At 36.8% G+C, this 17,193-nt stretch overlaps 1 protein-coding gene across 1 annotated transcript in view; it reads left to right on the top strand.

The window, feature by feature from the left end:
* Positions 1-4,069, top strand: part of LOC134533923 (translation elongation factor 2-like) — a 74,482-nt gene extending 70,413 nt beyond the window's left edge. The window contains exon 12 of the mRNA XM_063371734.1: positions 3,797-4,069. Coding sequence (XP_063227804.1) covers positions 3,797-3,865 — 69 coding nt within the window. The 3' untranslated portion in view covers positions 3,866-4,069. The remainder of the gene's footprint in view (positions 1-3,796) is intronic.
* The last annotated feature ends 13,124 nt before the right edge of the window (positions 4,070-17,193 follow it).

The raw sequence follows: 17,193 nt of genomic DNA on the forward strand, positions 1-17,193 counted from the left end.
TTAAAACAAACTAAAAAGGATAAAATAATTGCTTTTAGTCGTATAAATATTTAAAACCCCTTTCATATTTGTAAAATTGTACAACTTTTTCCGAAAATTTGTGATAGAGAATTTTCAATAGCTATAATGATACTGGTAGTATTTGAAATAAAAAACGTGGAGCGCACTTGACAAATAATTGATGTATGTACTAATATTTCGACTAACAATGTTTATGAATTTCCTCATTAACACATACTACTCTCTAAATGTTTAACATTAATGTATTAATAGTTCAACTAAAAATTTTATTTCACTGCATTAGATATGGATTTATTCATGAGTTTTCTCATTAATATAGATTATCTACATGATTTACAAACATATATTGCATGCACCCCACATTTTTAATCGTAAATATTACCAGTATTATCATACCTATTGAAAATTCACAATCTAAAAGTTTTGGGAAAATTTGTATGTTTTTAAAAATATAAACAGGGTTTTGAATATTTATCAAACTAAGAGAAATTATTTTCTACCTTTTAGTCTTGTATGTGCAAAATTTTGCAATCAGTTTTAAAAACCTTGATGAGATGACAAAGACATGTGAAACATTTTAGGTTTTATATCAGTTTCTTTTCATGTAAGCATATTTTAAATAAAAATGTTGCAAATGAACAAAAAAATTTCTTTGTGTTCATCTGTCAACAAGAAGTAAGCAATATTCAAGTCTGTAGTTCATTTAGAAGTTACTTTCAAAATAGATTATAAAATTTGTACCGAGCATTGTCCTAAAGAGTAGTGTAGTTTTAAGACATTTTCTAATAACAGTGGCTGTTTCTACAATGAAGTTTCTAATTCATACTTAAACCATCATCAGACATTAACCCTTTCACTGCTATTGACAAGGGTAGGAGCTCACTATGTTGTTGCTAAGCTGTGTTTGTAGGTGTTGCACCCTCTGTGCTGAACAAATTTTTTATGAAATCATAAAATTCAGATCCTTCTGTTTGATCGCACTGGCGAAGTTAACATTTTTTTAATATAATTTTTATTTTTGGAATTTTATTATTTTCAATTAAAGTTTTTTTTAATTTTTAAATTTATAATTTTTTTATTTTTTTATTTTAATAACTTTTTGTGTTCTTATGTTATCTTTTATATTGAGGTATATGTACATAAAATAAACCACAAATCTTCAAAAGTTTGCTTTTGTGTGGTATATCTCAAAGCAAGGCACAATACATAGTGAAGTATCACAGGTCTTGCAGCAGTAGCGAGTTTCCTTACGTTTCTTGTTCTTTGTGCATACTATACATTTCCTAGTTGGATTTTTCTTAGACGTCATCTCTAATACTGATGGGAAATGTCTTCCGACAAGTCTGGTTGGATGTTCTTTGTTTGATCGCCTGCCACTTTGAACAGTTTCTCTCTCTTTTGAATGTTTTTCGAGAATTTCTCTTATGAGAGCAAGCTGAAATTGGGCTATTGTTACATTTTTTCCAGTCACTGTTTTGTACAGAATATAAGAATTCAGTACTGCAATGTCTAGGAGGTGAAAGAAAACCTTCTTGTACCATTTTACAGATTTTCGTACGCTCTCGATACAGGTGATGATCATGTCAGAACTATCAACTGCTCCCATGTTTTCGTTGTAGTCCACGATGCACTTTGGTTTCATTACCTTTTCTCCATTTTTGCGCGAAATCTCCATCATATCGGCACTATGGCATGTTGTCAACATGTGAACCTCTCGTCGATCACACCACTTTAGCGCTAATAATTTTTCAGACGACCTGAAAGTAGCTTCTCCTTTCTTCAGCTTTTCGTCCATTTTGGGCATTTGCTTCCTTGTTTTTCTGACTGTTCCACATGCATTTGTACCATTCCTATGTAGCCATTCAAAAAGGGTAGGACTTGAGTACCAATTATCAAGATAAACAGTGTGTCCTTTTTGCAGGTATGGTTTCAGTAATGTTGCCACAACATTGCCAGATTTTCATAGGTTCAATCCTGCCTCTTCAATGTCAGACACAGCACCAGTGTAGATTATAAAATCTAGCACAAAACCAGTGTCACAATCGCACAATACAAATATTTTTATACCAAAACGACTTCTTTTTGAGGGAATGTATTGCTTGAAAGATAATCTTCCCTTGAAGAGCAGGAGACTCTCGTCAATACACAAGTTGGCAAATGGATTCATTGCAGATCTGAAGGTCTCCCTGAGACTGTCTACAAGTGTGCGAATTTTACATAGCCTATCGCCATTCGCAGGAACTTTGTTGTCAGAAAAATGCAACATTCTCAACAATAAAAGAAAACGGTCTCGGGACATGATTTCTGGGAAAGCTGGTGTTTTTAGAAGAGCATCTCGGGACCAATACTCGTTTATGCTGATTTTTTTTGTTCTTGGCATAAGCATGCAGACAGCTAAAAATGTGTACATTTCCTCCCAGTTGGTCTTTGCCCATTTACTGAGGCGGGAATGCTCAGATGGAGAGGTGCTTTCAACAATGAAATCAAAGTACCTATTAGTTTCTGTAGCAATATGCTCCATAACTGACTTTGAAAAAAAATGGTAAAAAAAATCACTAACGTTTTCAGCTTCAGTCAAACAAGTTTGATTACCAGAACTTTTTTCTTCAAAATAATGAATATGAGGCACAAATTCACCCTGTGTCCAAGCTATTTCTTCTGGTCTTATTTTTTTTGCTGTTGGTTCGTATTCCTGCTCTTCATCGCTCGTTTCACTTTCTGACTGTGAACTAGGGAATCTTTGCTTCGCTGGTGATCGTGACATCAACGTGGAAGGTCCTGGTTGTGATTTATCAGATTCCCAGCCATCGTCCCTGCTTGAAATGCTACTCACATCGTCGCCATCACTATCTGCAAAAATTGCTAGCAGTTCCTCATTTGTGTATTTTTTTCGTGCCATGGGTAAATACTACAAAGAACTACAGTAAATCAAAATTTCACATACCGTTTATACAGAACCACTAAAAATACGATCCTCTTCAAAGAACCAAAAACATGATCAACTGGTATTAAACAACTATGAATAACAAGTAGGCCTTCAGTTTACTCCTAAAGAATTCAAAACAGCGCAAGTTTCGTTATTTCTGCGACCAAACAAGACATACACAATAAGGTGTGAAAATATTTCCCGAGCTCGAAAAAACTAGTAATATAAGCGCTATCTATGAGTGAACAAAAAAAAAAATAACTGTCCGAGTTGTAAAGTACAAACACGACACAATCGACTACTGTTCTCTCGAGCATACACACGCGATGCGACACGTACACACTCTGTTGGGAAAGAAAACAGTTACAGTATCTATACTCTCAAACCTCGAATGCAGGCCACGAAGATCGATAAACACTACATAAGTTACAGAAACGGCCACTAGATAGTGTTGGTTTATAGACGTACTTATATGTCTGTAGCAGTGAAAGCGAAAGTAGCGAGACGAATATAGTCGTCCTTTGCACAGGCAATGCTATTTAGATAGGACAGATATATTCGTCCTTAGCACACACAGGACACAATTTACGTACGAATATATTCGTCTGTAGCAGTGAAAGGGTTAAAAAACATTGTTTACGCAATGTTTTGGGCGAAACACTACGACGATGGTGAGGTAATGAACAGACATTGCCCAAAGAAAGCTAATAAAAACATCCGTGCAGTGTAATTTTAGGGAATGTTTAACCATTGGTTTGATTTGAAAAATCAACTCTTATCATAAGAAAACTGCCTAAGTAATAAATAAAACTGCCTATTCGTATTCAATAATTTTCTTTTTGTTTTCAGGTAACACGCAAACGGAAGGGTCTGAAGGAAGGTTTGCCAGATCTTACGCAATACCTGGACAAGCTGTAAGAAAAGGGGATTTTAGGGAGCTGTATAAAGTATTATTGGTCCCAGTTCCGTGGACCTTCAATATAATGTAATTGCAACATCAAGGAAACAGCATTGAGACTCCCTGCAGCAGAACATGCTATTGAATTGTATATAATTTTATTTTAATTGATTTGTGTATAAAGGAAGGGGCTGAAGAGTAAATAAAACGAAGGTATCAAGTTATTACTGTTTGTAGCTTCTTACTCCCGTGCCTTGCATGAACACATATTTTAATATTAATTATTTTGTATCTAAAAAGAGGTCATAAATAGGTACAAGATTATATGTGGTCAAATGTCAATATAAATAAAACATTTTTAATGCCAAGAAAAGTTACTAAAATTTCAACAAAGTATTAATAGGTCTTATTGATTTGTTTCACAAGTTATAAAAATCCCTTTAGGTACAGCCTACAGGCGTGGGTGGATTTCAAAGTACCTATTTATTCTGGAATTTTTTTTTTAAATTTCTATAAATTCAAAGAACTTTTTAAGAACTTAATGTACATTACATCCTATATTTTCTCATATTCCATGCAGTGAAAATATTTTGAAATTTTAACTCAATGCATCCATCATTGAATGTCTTAACGAATTTCATATTATGCTTACTAAAGTAGTAATACTATTATTTTTTACCTTCGAACGCTATTTTGTCATACCCTGCAGTAATATGCGTTCATATAAAAAAATATATTTTTGGCCAAATGTTTAAGTTAAATTTAAGATGGTTAAAAAATATTTTCTGATGAATTTGATTCTAAGGATGTTTTAATTTATTGAACTTCCACCCCCTGTTTTTACATTATAGTTTGTTTCAGGAAAAATTGTTTCAACCAAAGGTTTTATATAAAGTTAAGGAGTTTTACAATAAAAATGGATTTGATAGTATATCTATTAAAAAAAGTAATAATTTTTTGTCCTTTCTACCCTTATTTTCCCCCCTTTCAGTAATGTTGATTTACAAACAATGTGAACAGATTTGAGGGCATGCCTACTAAGGGAATTATTACTGTGTGTTATCCCATAATCATCGCACATTTTATACTAAAATCAAGTTTATAAAGTAGAGGTATGTCTTTTATGCAAAAAAAAGGTAATTTTTGTTGGGTAAAGTTATTCATAAAAAAACATCTATTCATTTAAAGTAGAGATGTGCCAACTATGACTTGGGCCGACTAGCCGATTAGTTGATTGTAAAGAGGCAGACTAGTCAGCTAAGCTGATCACGGTTTCGAGAGTATTCAGTAATTTATGTGACGCTTTTAAAGAATATCAAACTAAAAAGTTAAAAATAAATATAGTTTAAAAAACTAAAGAAACATGCTTTTAAAGATTATCAAACTAAAAAGTTAAAAATAATTTTAAAATTTAATTTATGACAATAGTATATAAGCAATACTAGTATAAATGAGAAAAAAGCATGGGGCGCTTAATATACAAAAAATATGGCACAAAGCGCCTCAAGTTTTTTTCTCATTTATACTAGTATTGCTTATATACTATTGTCATAAATTAAATTTTAAAATTATTTTTAACTTTTTAGTTTGATAATCTTTAAAAGCATGTTTCTTTAGTTTTTTAAACTATATTTATTCTATCTCGCATAGTGGAAGAGGAGACATTGTGAAACACGTCACTACAAAAAAAAAACACAACTAACACGTGAAGTGTATTGCTTCCAATAAAAAAATAATAATTTTGCTGTGAACAGTGATAATAGTGTTACACGAGCAGAATGTTATTTTACATCTTTGTAGTTGCGGCCCTGCATGATCACTACACGACAGCGCTAAATTATGTTCAACTAAATTAAATCTGCAACCTATAATTTGTTGAAATAAATTTTGAAGCAGAGACCATGTAACATATGTACCTACAGGTATGTCACTTAAATTTAAAGATTCTCATTTGTTGTTTTTTATATCTAACCTGTATTTATGGGCCTGAAAATTTTTATCGAGGAACTCATGATTTTTTAAATTAGAATGTTGGCAGGTCTGTAGGTACTATCCTGAAATGTTGCGCATTGCTTAAGTGTACTTTTGTTGTCCCACAAGTTCCGATTACTGTTCTCAGAGGCCGGGAACATATACGAATCAAAAAGAAATTGATTGATGCCAGATAGGGCAGTAGCTGTAGTCTTTTTACATCATAATTAATTTTATTTAATTATCAACATGACTAGCGACCTCACCGCTGTTATTAACGACAGGCAGCGGTCATCGACAAACTGTTAGGTTTTTATGGTGGATTACCCCGACCGTCAAACTTTGTGCCAGACAAGGGGTTACATACATACAACAGCATTACATATAGGATGTTGTTAGCAACGGTACTATTAAAAGACAATGAGCATAATTTCCTACTTGAACAGTCCACAGACGAAGTGTTACCAAATTGTAATTCAGTATGTCCGGAGGTTTCATTAACTGTGAACGGACAAGAAATAAGTGTATTATTGGACAGTGGTGCCTAAATTACCTGCGTTGATGAAAAATTTGTAAAACACTTGGAGCACCCAGGACAGAGATAACATATAATACCTGTGCCTAGCATTAAAATTATAGCATCCCCAGTGGTCAACCGTCAGATATGCCACCGCCCAAACACCACCCACCCTCCATTCAAACCTCCCGCTACCCGTGCGTGTGTGTGTGTGCGAGTGTTGGTCGCCCGGCAAGAGGGCGCTGTCGAGCCAGTGCGCCGCACCCCTAAAACATAATTAAATTTAATTGTGTAATTTGTTTTAATGTTTCCCGGGTGTAACGTGATGGCAGATCGGCCGGGAGGGTTTTTATGTACTTTTAATTAAAATAGTGTATTGAAATATAATAGCGTTTCCGGACATTCCTGACAGAAGCCGAAGCCAGACAATATTTAAATATCTTTCTTAATAATTGTAATTTGTATCATCCTTTTTCGTTATTCAGAAAATGTCACGTAATTTTTCAATCATTCTTTTCATGTTACTTTAGTTTCCCGTGGCACGAATTCAGAAATATCTTTAACAGCAATTGTTTCGGTGGGAGGACGCCATGTTAGGCTAGCCGAGCCATGAGCTCACCCCAGTCTTCCGCCATCAACGACGGAGAGCAGACGCTTCAGCACTCCGGGGACCTCACCGCTTGTTTTCACCACTAAGTAATTCTGTTCCACGTTAATTATTTTCCAAATCATTTTCGTTTAGTCCTCGGAGCTCCTCTCGGTTGGGGGACTGTTTAATTAATTATCTTGCGACCAGTATCGGCCTTTTTCCAAATGTAATACGTAATTCGAGATGTGACCACGTGGTGGGTCACTACACTTAAACCAATTTGTGCCGCGGGCATTTTATGCAGTTTTAATTGTGTACGTGTGTGAGTAGAGTTGGCCGAATAAATCAGGTGTATAAATCTAACCGTATCATTTCATTCTTTTAAATATGTGTGACCACGTGGAGTGTGACGGCGTGTGGGACGCCTAAGAGCCCACTGCGTAGAGAATAGCGTGCCCGATGCTGAGAGCGGGCAGGGATCCGTGCTTGGTGTATTCAGGGGGAAATTAAAATCACGCCTCACATGGGCGACGTTACGACCCTGGGAAAGAGTCTCACATCGGTCCGTGCATGTGGCACGGTGGCGCCCATAAAACCCGAGCACGCATCAAAAACTCAGTTATTAAATATCAGAGACCGCGGCCCCCGTAACAAAGGTTTAGGACATATTAAAACCACTACAGCACTAGTAGTAAAAGGATTGGCTAAAACTTTGATTTTAGGAACGGATTTCTTGTCTCAGTACGGTGCTATTTTGGATTTCGACAAGTGGACTATAACGTCACCTGAATGTTGAGTCCCTATCACAATAACAACGGGGAAATGGCAGGTGCCAGGTAGCTTTGTAGGGATGCTACGACTAACTCATCCTACACCACAAATATTAAGTGCGTCAGCCAACGATGCCATGTTTGCAACTTCCAAGGATTTACAACAAGCAATAAACAATCTACGTACAATAACTGATGTACAAATGCAGCAACTTTATCAAATGTTATGTCAACACAAACAAGTATTCAGTGAAAAGCCTGGTTACAACAGGTTATATCAAGCAAAAATTTTGGTAAAGGAATGCGAGCCATTTCATAAGAAAACGTATCCTATTTCGGCGAAATACAATAATGAAGCAACAGAGTATACTGCTATTAATGCTGGAATGAAAGGTAATAAAATGAGAGGCAAGTCCGTTTGTTAATCCCACGGTCTGCGTGCAAAAGAAGGACGGAACGGTACATTTGTGCTTAGATGCCAGATCTTTAAAAAAATATCACTATTAAAGATCGTGAGAGTCCCATTCAGACCAATGAAATATTGCGATTATACCAGGGCGTAAAGTACTTAACCACGTTTGATCTGTCCTCTGGATACTGCCAAATTCCACTGCATCCAGATTCGTGCCAGTACACAGCATTTCTTTTTAGAAACCAACAGTACACATACCAGGTGTTACCCTTCGGTTTGTGTAACGCTGTGGCCGAATTCACTCGTTTGACAGCTACTCTAGGTCCAGAATGTGATGCATTCGCAAGAGCGTATGTGGACGATATTTTGATTACATCAAATACATTTGAAGAAAACTTGGAACACATCAACATTGTGTTGACAAAATTAAAATCCGCAGGAGTGACAATAAAACTCTGAATCTTTATTCTGCAGGCAAGAACTACCTTTCTTGGGACATAACGCCAACCGGTATCAAGACAGCTCCTGATAAAGTACAAGCTATCCTAGAGTTTCCCGTGCCCAGGAATGTGAAGCAACTGCGCATATTTTTTGGAGTAGTTGGTTTTTACCGCAAATATAGAAATAATGTAGCGAAAATTGCTTTACCTCTGTTAAACTTACTGAAGAAAGACATGGTGTGGACTTGGAAAAATAGTCAGCAAGAATCTTTTCAGCAACTCAAGTTACTGTTTTTAGAAGAACAGGTTATTAATCATTCTGTTTAAGGACGAGAATTCCGGTTGTACACTGATGTAGTGATGTGACAAGTCGAGTAGACTCGGTGGAAGACTCGATTCTTTATGGTACTCCAGTGACTCGGATAGCGATGGCAGCGGACTCGATTCTGCAGGTACTCGATCCAAGAGTACACGCGGAGAAGTTGCCTAGCTACTGCGCACCCAGACTCTCGCATTATCTGGGACTGCAGGATACAGGTACTCGGCGATCCGAGTACTTTATTACGAGTACCGACGAAGGTTTCACCCGGCCAGCAGCAACTGCGCACTCATCCTCACTGAGACACTATCTATAATTTCCAAACGAAATGTATATATTATTAACATAATAAATGCAGTATCACAGATAAATATATACATATATATAATTATATATGTTATAGATAAATTATTATACTTAGAATACAACCAAGCAATTTTTGTGACAGTGTAAAACATGAAATTAGATTAATGGAAAAGAATATAATTATCCAATATTTTACTGTCGTGTAAAAAGGATTAGTGAACTGAAACGAATTTTCGTACATACAATTGTTTCCGTTTTCTGTACTTTACAGTACGTCTGCCAACAATAGTCCTAGTCCAAGAAATATCTATGTATTTACGACAATCTAATTAGGTAAGCCGGCTGTGATAAAATTTTAATAACTGTATTAGTTGGCGAAACTACGATTCCATGTAGGTCCCTATATAAACTCATTCATGTAATTTTATGTTTAGAAAATTATTATTATTAACATTGGCTGGATTTTTAAATGTTCAATAATTATTTGGCACTAATGCTATTCGACGACTTTGTTGAACATTTGATTTTCCTAAAGTATTCTGCCTACAATTAAAATATTAAAAAATTGTAATTTCAAACCTCTTTCATCCCACGAAACTCAAAACGACTCGACTGAGAATGAAGCAATGAACAGCGAGGGGGAGGAAAAAAAGCTAATCCAGGAGACAGCTATCACTTAAAAAATTTAATGAAATTAGTTTTGTGTGCTTTTTATAACATGTATATAACGATAACTGAAGTTTTGGTGTAATTTTATGAATTGAAGTACCGTAAACTGGGGTATCTTTGCACATTAAGTACAACTTCGCACCACCTACATTTTACATCAAAATAATTTCAGTTTTAAATTCCTTTAGAGAGCTATCCATCGGTAATAATTTTTTTCCATTGCCCTAGTGTACATACTACAATTTTATGGAGAGTTGAACACATCTATGGAAGTTTCCCGCCATTTAGATTTTTTAATGCTCAAATGTAGAAATACAGTTGTTTTGTTAAACCTGCAAACTTTGCTGTTTGCCTGATATCAAGGTAAATATAAATTAAAAAATGAATGCGCTGTCTAATATTATAGTGTCTGCTAAACAATCACATGTAATACTTTTTTAATCTGGTCGTATGGAAATTTTTTGCAGCAATTAAAAAAAATATTGGTTAGTTTAGAGGTTATCTTTGCACCACCAGGGATGTTAGACAGTGGCTCAACGAACCTGGTACAGATGTCACTAAAAGCTGGTATCTGAAGAAGAAAAACTGGTACACTCCAAGATCTTACACTGACAAAGATCCTGTAGATTTTTTTTCATAGATTATATATATATATATATATATATATATATATATATATATATATATATATATATATATATATATAAATGATATTTATATAAACTGCTTTAATACGATATATACTTTGGAAACATAAAAGGTTACACAATTGTCAACAAATAAAGTATGATAAGGTTGGTAACCTATTTTTTATTCAATCCGCACGCCATGACGGCAATACGGCATGGCGCTGTGATCAATTTCTACAGAACTAGCTTCTGAAATTCTAAGATGGCCATAAAAACTTTAGCACCTAGTATGAATGGTTTCAATTAAATTAGCACTTAAAAATTTCTCTTAAAATGCAGTTTTATTAAACGTATACAGATGGAATTATTAAAACGCAACTATTCAAATTATTCGTCCACGCCTAATGTTAATTGGTAATGCATGGCGCATCGCGTATGGTCGATGTTCAAAGTTGGTATTTCTGCATACCAGCACAATTTATACTTGGTACATGGTACAAGACCCTGAAAAATGGTATGTGTACCAACAAGTTGGTACGTCTAACATCCCTGTGCACCACTTACATTATCATAGATTTAAAAATAAAAGTTAGTAAATTCCATAGAGGCAACCTAGAGTAACAAACAGAAGCAGTTGGAAAGATTGGCTGGGTTGTTTTTACATTACATGTTTTTCGTAGGTAGCCATTTTGTAATGTTTTTATTGTAGATGGCGCCAACCATTCTGGCCTATAAGTATAAGATAATAATTATAATTGTCAAAGGACAGTATTTCAAACTTTTTAAATTTGTTACATAACAATTTTAACTGTTGTGATAAATATATTATAAAATAAAACAATTTAATAAATTAGAAATTGTCAAGAAGTTACTAAATTAATGTATGATTCATTAAAACTTATTTTAAGAAATTAATTTAACTGAACACAACCAAATAAGAGTTATTTATTTGTTTTTCAGTAACAGCAACATGCTGTTATTAAGTAATCCACTTAATTGTTGTTTCCAGGTTTAATTACAACGGGAAAATGGGGAGAAACCCCAAAAGAAAAGTTGGTGCAAGGCCTTATGCCAATTATACAAATGAAAAACTGGAAGAAGCACTTAACAGTATTCGGACTGGCAGGATTTCGCAGCGACAAGCAGCTGCTCAATATAACATACCACGGCGAACATTGAATTATAAATTGAAGGATTTACATATGAAGAATCCGGGACATCCAGAAGTTTTCTCTACCAATGAAGAACTTGCTTTTGTTGAACACATTAAAGCTGTTAGTGAATTTGGTTTTCCGGTGGATAAGTTTGACCTTAGGTGCATTGCTAAAAGCTACCTGGATCGACAAGGGCGAAAAGTGAAAGAATTTAAGAACAACTTTCCTGGGGTTGATTGGGCTTCAGCATTTCTACGAAGGCATGCTGAATTAACTCAGAGAGTCAGCAGCAATATAAAACTTGTGCGGGCATCTGTCAGCAGAATATTTAAGCTTCAGAAAAAAGCAATTCGACTAATTTCCTTTTCGAAACCATCATCATCCTGTAGACACCTATTTCAAGATCTCAAAATTATACCTTTTTACTGTCAATATTTTATCCAGCTAATGATTTTAATGAAAGATAACATACATCTACACAAAACAAATAGTGACATACACCCGTATCAAACAAGAACTACACTCAACCTCAGAATACCATCTCACTCCACCAGCCAATATGCCAAAAACTGTAATTATGTGGGAATCTGCTTATATAATAGTCTACCTCGGCATGTTAAAAATATTAATAATAAAAAATTGTTTGCAATAGAGTTAAAAAAAATAGCTGAAAAACAGTTTTTTTATTCTTTCAAAGATGTAGAAGACTATATAAAAATAAAAAATAATAGCAAAGATTTTATAGGGTAAATTCAATCCCACTTGTAATGTATGTTAACTAATAAGTAAAATGTAATTGTATATTATTATTATATTTTTTTTATGTGAAATTGTATGTTTTTGTTTTTTGTGAAATTATATATTTTGTGCTTTTGTTTTTTGTGAAATTGTATATATTTTTTTTTTTTGTGAAACTTTATATGTATATATATATATATATTTTTTTTTTTCCTATATGTACTTGACATGTATCATACCCCAGAAATGGGGTCAAAGGATATGAAAATAAATAAATAAATAAAATAAATAAATAATCTGGAAAAAGAGTTGGAGGGTATTCCAGCAGCGAATATTTGGAATTATGATGAGATGTGTTTGGTCGATGATCCGGGTGCAAAAAAAGTGTTGACTAAACGTGGAATTAAATATCCAGAAAGGCTGTGTAACTCTTCAAAAGCAAACACGTCAATCATGTTTTGCGGAAATGCATCTGGTGAAATGGCACCCCCCTATGTAAACTACAAAGCTGAAAAAATGTGGGATCTATGGACCATTGGTGGGCCTTCAAATGCAAGATACAATAGAACCAAAAGTGGATGGTTTGACACCGAATCGTTTCAGGACTGGTTTGAGACCTTAATGCTGCCTTTAATGAAAAAACAAGAAGGAAGAAAATTGCTAATTGGAGACAATTTAAGCAGTCATTTGAACCTACGTGTGTTGCAGTTGTGCAGAGAGAACAACATCTCTTTCATTTGTTTGCCACCAAATTCTACACACCTCACTCAGCCACTTGATATCAGTGTTTTCCGACCTATGAAAATTGCATGGCGACACATTCTTGACAACTGGAAAAAAACTCCCTCTGGCAGATGCTGCACCACAGTTCCAAAAGATGAATTTCCACGACTCCTTCATAAGCTTATGGATCATCTAGCTGAAACACTCCCAGCCAATTTGAAGTCTGGTTTCAGAAAAGCAGGAATATTTCCATTTGGGCCAGAAAATGTTTTTGCTCGAATTCCTGAGGCGAAGTCTTATGCTGAAGTGTCACCTAATATTAGTCAGTGCTTTGTTGATTACCTGGAAGAGAAAATACATGCTGCTACAAATTCTAGGGGTGGTGAAAATTCTACAGATGGTATTGCCCGTACCCCGAGAAAGAAAAAGTTGCCTGTTGAAGCGGGGAAAAGTGTGTCGTATGAAGAAGTTCAGCTAGCCCGCCAAAAGAATTCCCAACCAACAATTCAGCAACGACAGAAGAGGGAAAAAATTCAGATGGAAGAAGTTGTTTCCAGTGCTGACAGTGATTCAGAAGAGAGTTGCGTTCTTTTAAATCATGAGAACGATGTATGCGGCGATTCATCTGTTGGAAGCCAGCATATTTCAACCAGCATTGAAAACATGACTGTTGGCGACTATGTTGTTGTAAGTTATATGAATATAATGTATCCAGGAGTGGTGACGCGCATTGGCACTAATGGCGCTGAAGTGAGTGTAATGTGCAAGTCTAAAAACAATTGGAAGTGGCCTGAAAGAAAAGATGAACTCTGGTATGATATGGACGATATTTTAGAAGTTATAAGAAAACCAAAGCAAATATCTGCCCGTGGAATTTTTGTTGTTCCAGAACTTTCATGAGGACGAAAAAGCCATGTTCCATTTAATATGAGTAATACATTGTTGCATTTTGCAATTTTTTTATTCGTAATGTACATTTTATGTAATTATATAAACTAGAGCTGTTCTTTGCACCAATTTGGTAAATGTATGCAATTCTAATGGAAAAGTGTCCCTGGTGCAATGTTGGCCCACTTTCAGTGTTACTTTGCACCGTTTTCATAAATTTTTTTAACTGCTTTTTATAAAAAAAAAATACTTTAACCCATGTACTTATTATACTTCTGAGGAAGTATGCTCATTGATTTTTCCATGCCTCTAGAGTTATTATGTTTGGAATTATTTTGTGGAAATACCAAAAAGTGGTGCAAAGATAACCCTATCTACGGTATTATTATATTATTGTAATAAAGGTAATACAATTTCGTACTTCCTAATTTCAAAATTTTGGCAGACATAATTTAAACTATCCGCACGCCTACAAACAACACATTTCCTTATTGACATGGACATTTATCTACGTTTGTCAGGAGAAAGAATGAAAACGAAAACATACTATGTAAGTGTGAACTGTTTCGCGCTGTATCCTGCGTGTCACGCAGTTCACGAATTTCCTAAATAACTAGCGAGCAAACGAGATATGTCTGCTTGTTCTGCACTGTGCAGTTCATAAATGACACATCGAAGATCGAAATAAAAAAGAACTATTAAATTACGCAGGTCTGGGTGTTCGTGACCGAGAGAGATAAAGAGAGATAGATAGCGAAACAAAGAAAACGATGGAGAGAAAGCACAGCCTGCAGGACATACGTAATCGAACCAGCTGACAATGTTTCATCAGGAGCGGGGGGGTTGTGTGTTCGAGCCAGAAACATTTTACGTCCTCGAGGATAATTTTCTACGTTCCATTTCTTTACATTTCATATTCTAATTTTTATAATTTAAAATATTAGCAAAGTGGAAAGTTTTCGGAACTGGAACGGTCCGAAATATTCGAAAAAATCGGAACTCTCGCCATCGCTTCTTATTCTATAAAATTATCCCTATTTTGATGGTTTAGTACTCGAGTACTTGGACTCGACGTAATACTCGATTCTTTCATTGAAGTACTCGAGTGTACTCGATTCTTTAAAACACAGACTCGTCGCATCACTACACTGATGTGTCTGATTTTGCATTAGGATGCAAGCTTACACAACTAGACGAACAAGAATGTGAAAAGACAGTAGCGATGGCATCAAGAACTCTCAACACCACAGAACAGTAACCGAAAAAGAAGCTCTGGCAATTGTTTTGGCAATACAAAAGTTTCGAGACATATTATTAGGAGAAAAGATTAAGTTACTTAACGACCATCAAGCGCTAACCTGCCTGAAAGCGGGCAAAACCTTCGTAAACAGATTAACCCGTTGGTATCTGTTGTTGCTGGAATACGATATTGAAATATGTCATATACGCGGTACAGAGAATATCGCGGCCGACTATCTAAGTCGCTTTCCTGAATCTGGGGCTGATAATTTGTTTACTAACAGCAAGGCTAAGAAATTTATTGTAGCGCCAATTAAAGCTGTAGTTTTTGGGAAAAACAAAACACTGGTAGAGTTACTACAAGATTTATCATTGCATCAATCTGACGTCCCTCGGCTTGCGGTCCCTAAGTCCCTGTTGTGAATTGTCCTGAGACTCGCCCTGATTTGCCCGCGTAGCTCCAGTCGGAGAGAAAGTGGAGTTCAGGCTTACGTGGCCGGGACCGTGAAACATGGGACCGGGAGGGAAATTTGTACAGGTAGAAGGAAATGTAGAAGGTTGCAAGGAGGAGATGTTGCTGTCCGTATTCACGAGCTCCTTTATTCCGTTGAAAGCCCTATCGCAGCCTGGCCGACGCGTTGCGGGACGAGCGTTCTCCCTCGCCGCGACCCGGACTCCCGAAAATATACTGGAAACAACTGGAACACGACTCGATGTGACTGCGGAGGCAGTCCTGTGACGAAACATATGGTTATGAAAGTTCAGACATGCACAGCGTGCGTCTCGAGCGGAGCGAATTGCGAAGTGAAGAAAATGCGATCTTGTTAACGAGATTTACCACTGGAAATCCTGTCACAGCCTGGACGACCATGTCGGTTGACGGACGTTTCATCCACACTGCGACCCGGACTCCGTATAGTACTACTTCTCGTGGAGCGGAGCAAAGCAGGTCTGCTCCGTGCGGCTGCCTGCAGGCCTGCTCCGTGTGGTTGCCTGCAGGCAACTGACACTCCGTCGCCCGCCTGCGCGGGCTGCGGAGGGGATGAAGGGGAAGTGGGCCGGCGTGGGAGAGATGAGACTCGCGCGGCGGGCTAGGCTTGCGGTTCTACATGATAACATAGGCACTGGAAAATATATACAAAATATTTAAATGCAAATTATTTAAGAAATTACGAAACATTACAAATTACTTTTAAAAGACGTAAACACAAGTTAAGAACATTACAAAGTATTATAAAAAAAACGTATTTGACAACAGGAAATACACTGACACGATAATTACAAGATAGAAGGAATTATTTACAAAACACGTATTCGTTTAAGGACGTTCCAGGGCGCACACGGGTGCGTCCCTGATCGTAACCACCACACTGCACTTCACTTAATGCAAGAGAGGACGCTGACGAGGCATAACGGCCTGAAGGAGCTGGGTAGACACTTGGGTCGACGTCAAATCTACTGATGGTGCCGTCGAACATACATTAAGTCTCCTGGCTCAAGAGGTTTGGGAGGACGGTCTGTCAGTAGAGTGTTGCGTTGCAGGTACTGCTCCTGCCACTGACGTGCCTGCTCCCTCATTTCCGAGAGTTCCACGTGGGGGTTTTCCCTCTATCCACCCTCTGTTGCTGCCGCGGCCACGCGGCACTCCCCCGGGAGGGCCAATTTCTGTCCCTGCACAAGCTCCGCGGGAGAGTAGCCGGTGACGGCGCTCGTCCGCCGTCGTAGACAATATAACAGGTTGAAAATATGGACGTCCCATTTTGAGTGATCCTCTCCCAACCGGAGGCGGAGCTGTACCTTGATCTCCTGATTCCGCCTCTCGGTTGGATAGGCTCGTGGGTGGTAAGTGGGGGTCGTATGATGCTCGACACCCCACTTCCGGCATTCTGTCTTCCACCTGGCGCCCTTGAACTGCCCGCCGTTGTCACTTAACAGCACTGCTGGGTATCCGAAGTGCGGGAACACCTCCCTTTCCAGCAGTACC

Source organism: Bacillus rossius, chromosome 1 (assembly GCF_032445375.1).
Source record: "Bacillus rossius redtenbacheri isolate Brsri chromosome 1, Brsri_v3, whole genome shotgun sequence".
Classification (NCBI taxonomy): domain Eukaryota; kingdom Metazoa; phylum Arthropoda; class Insecta; order Phasmatodea; family Bacillidae; genus Bacillus; species Bacillus rossius.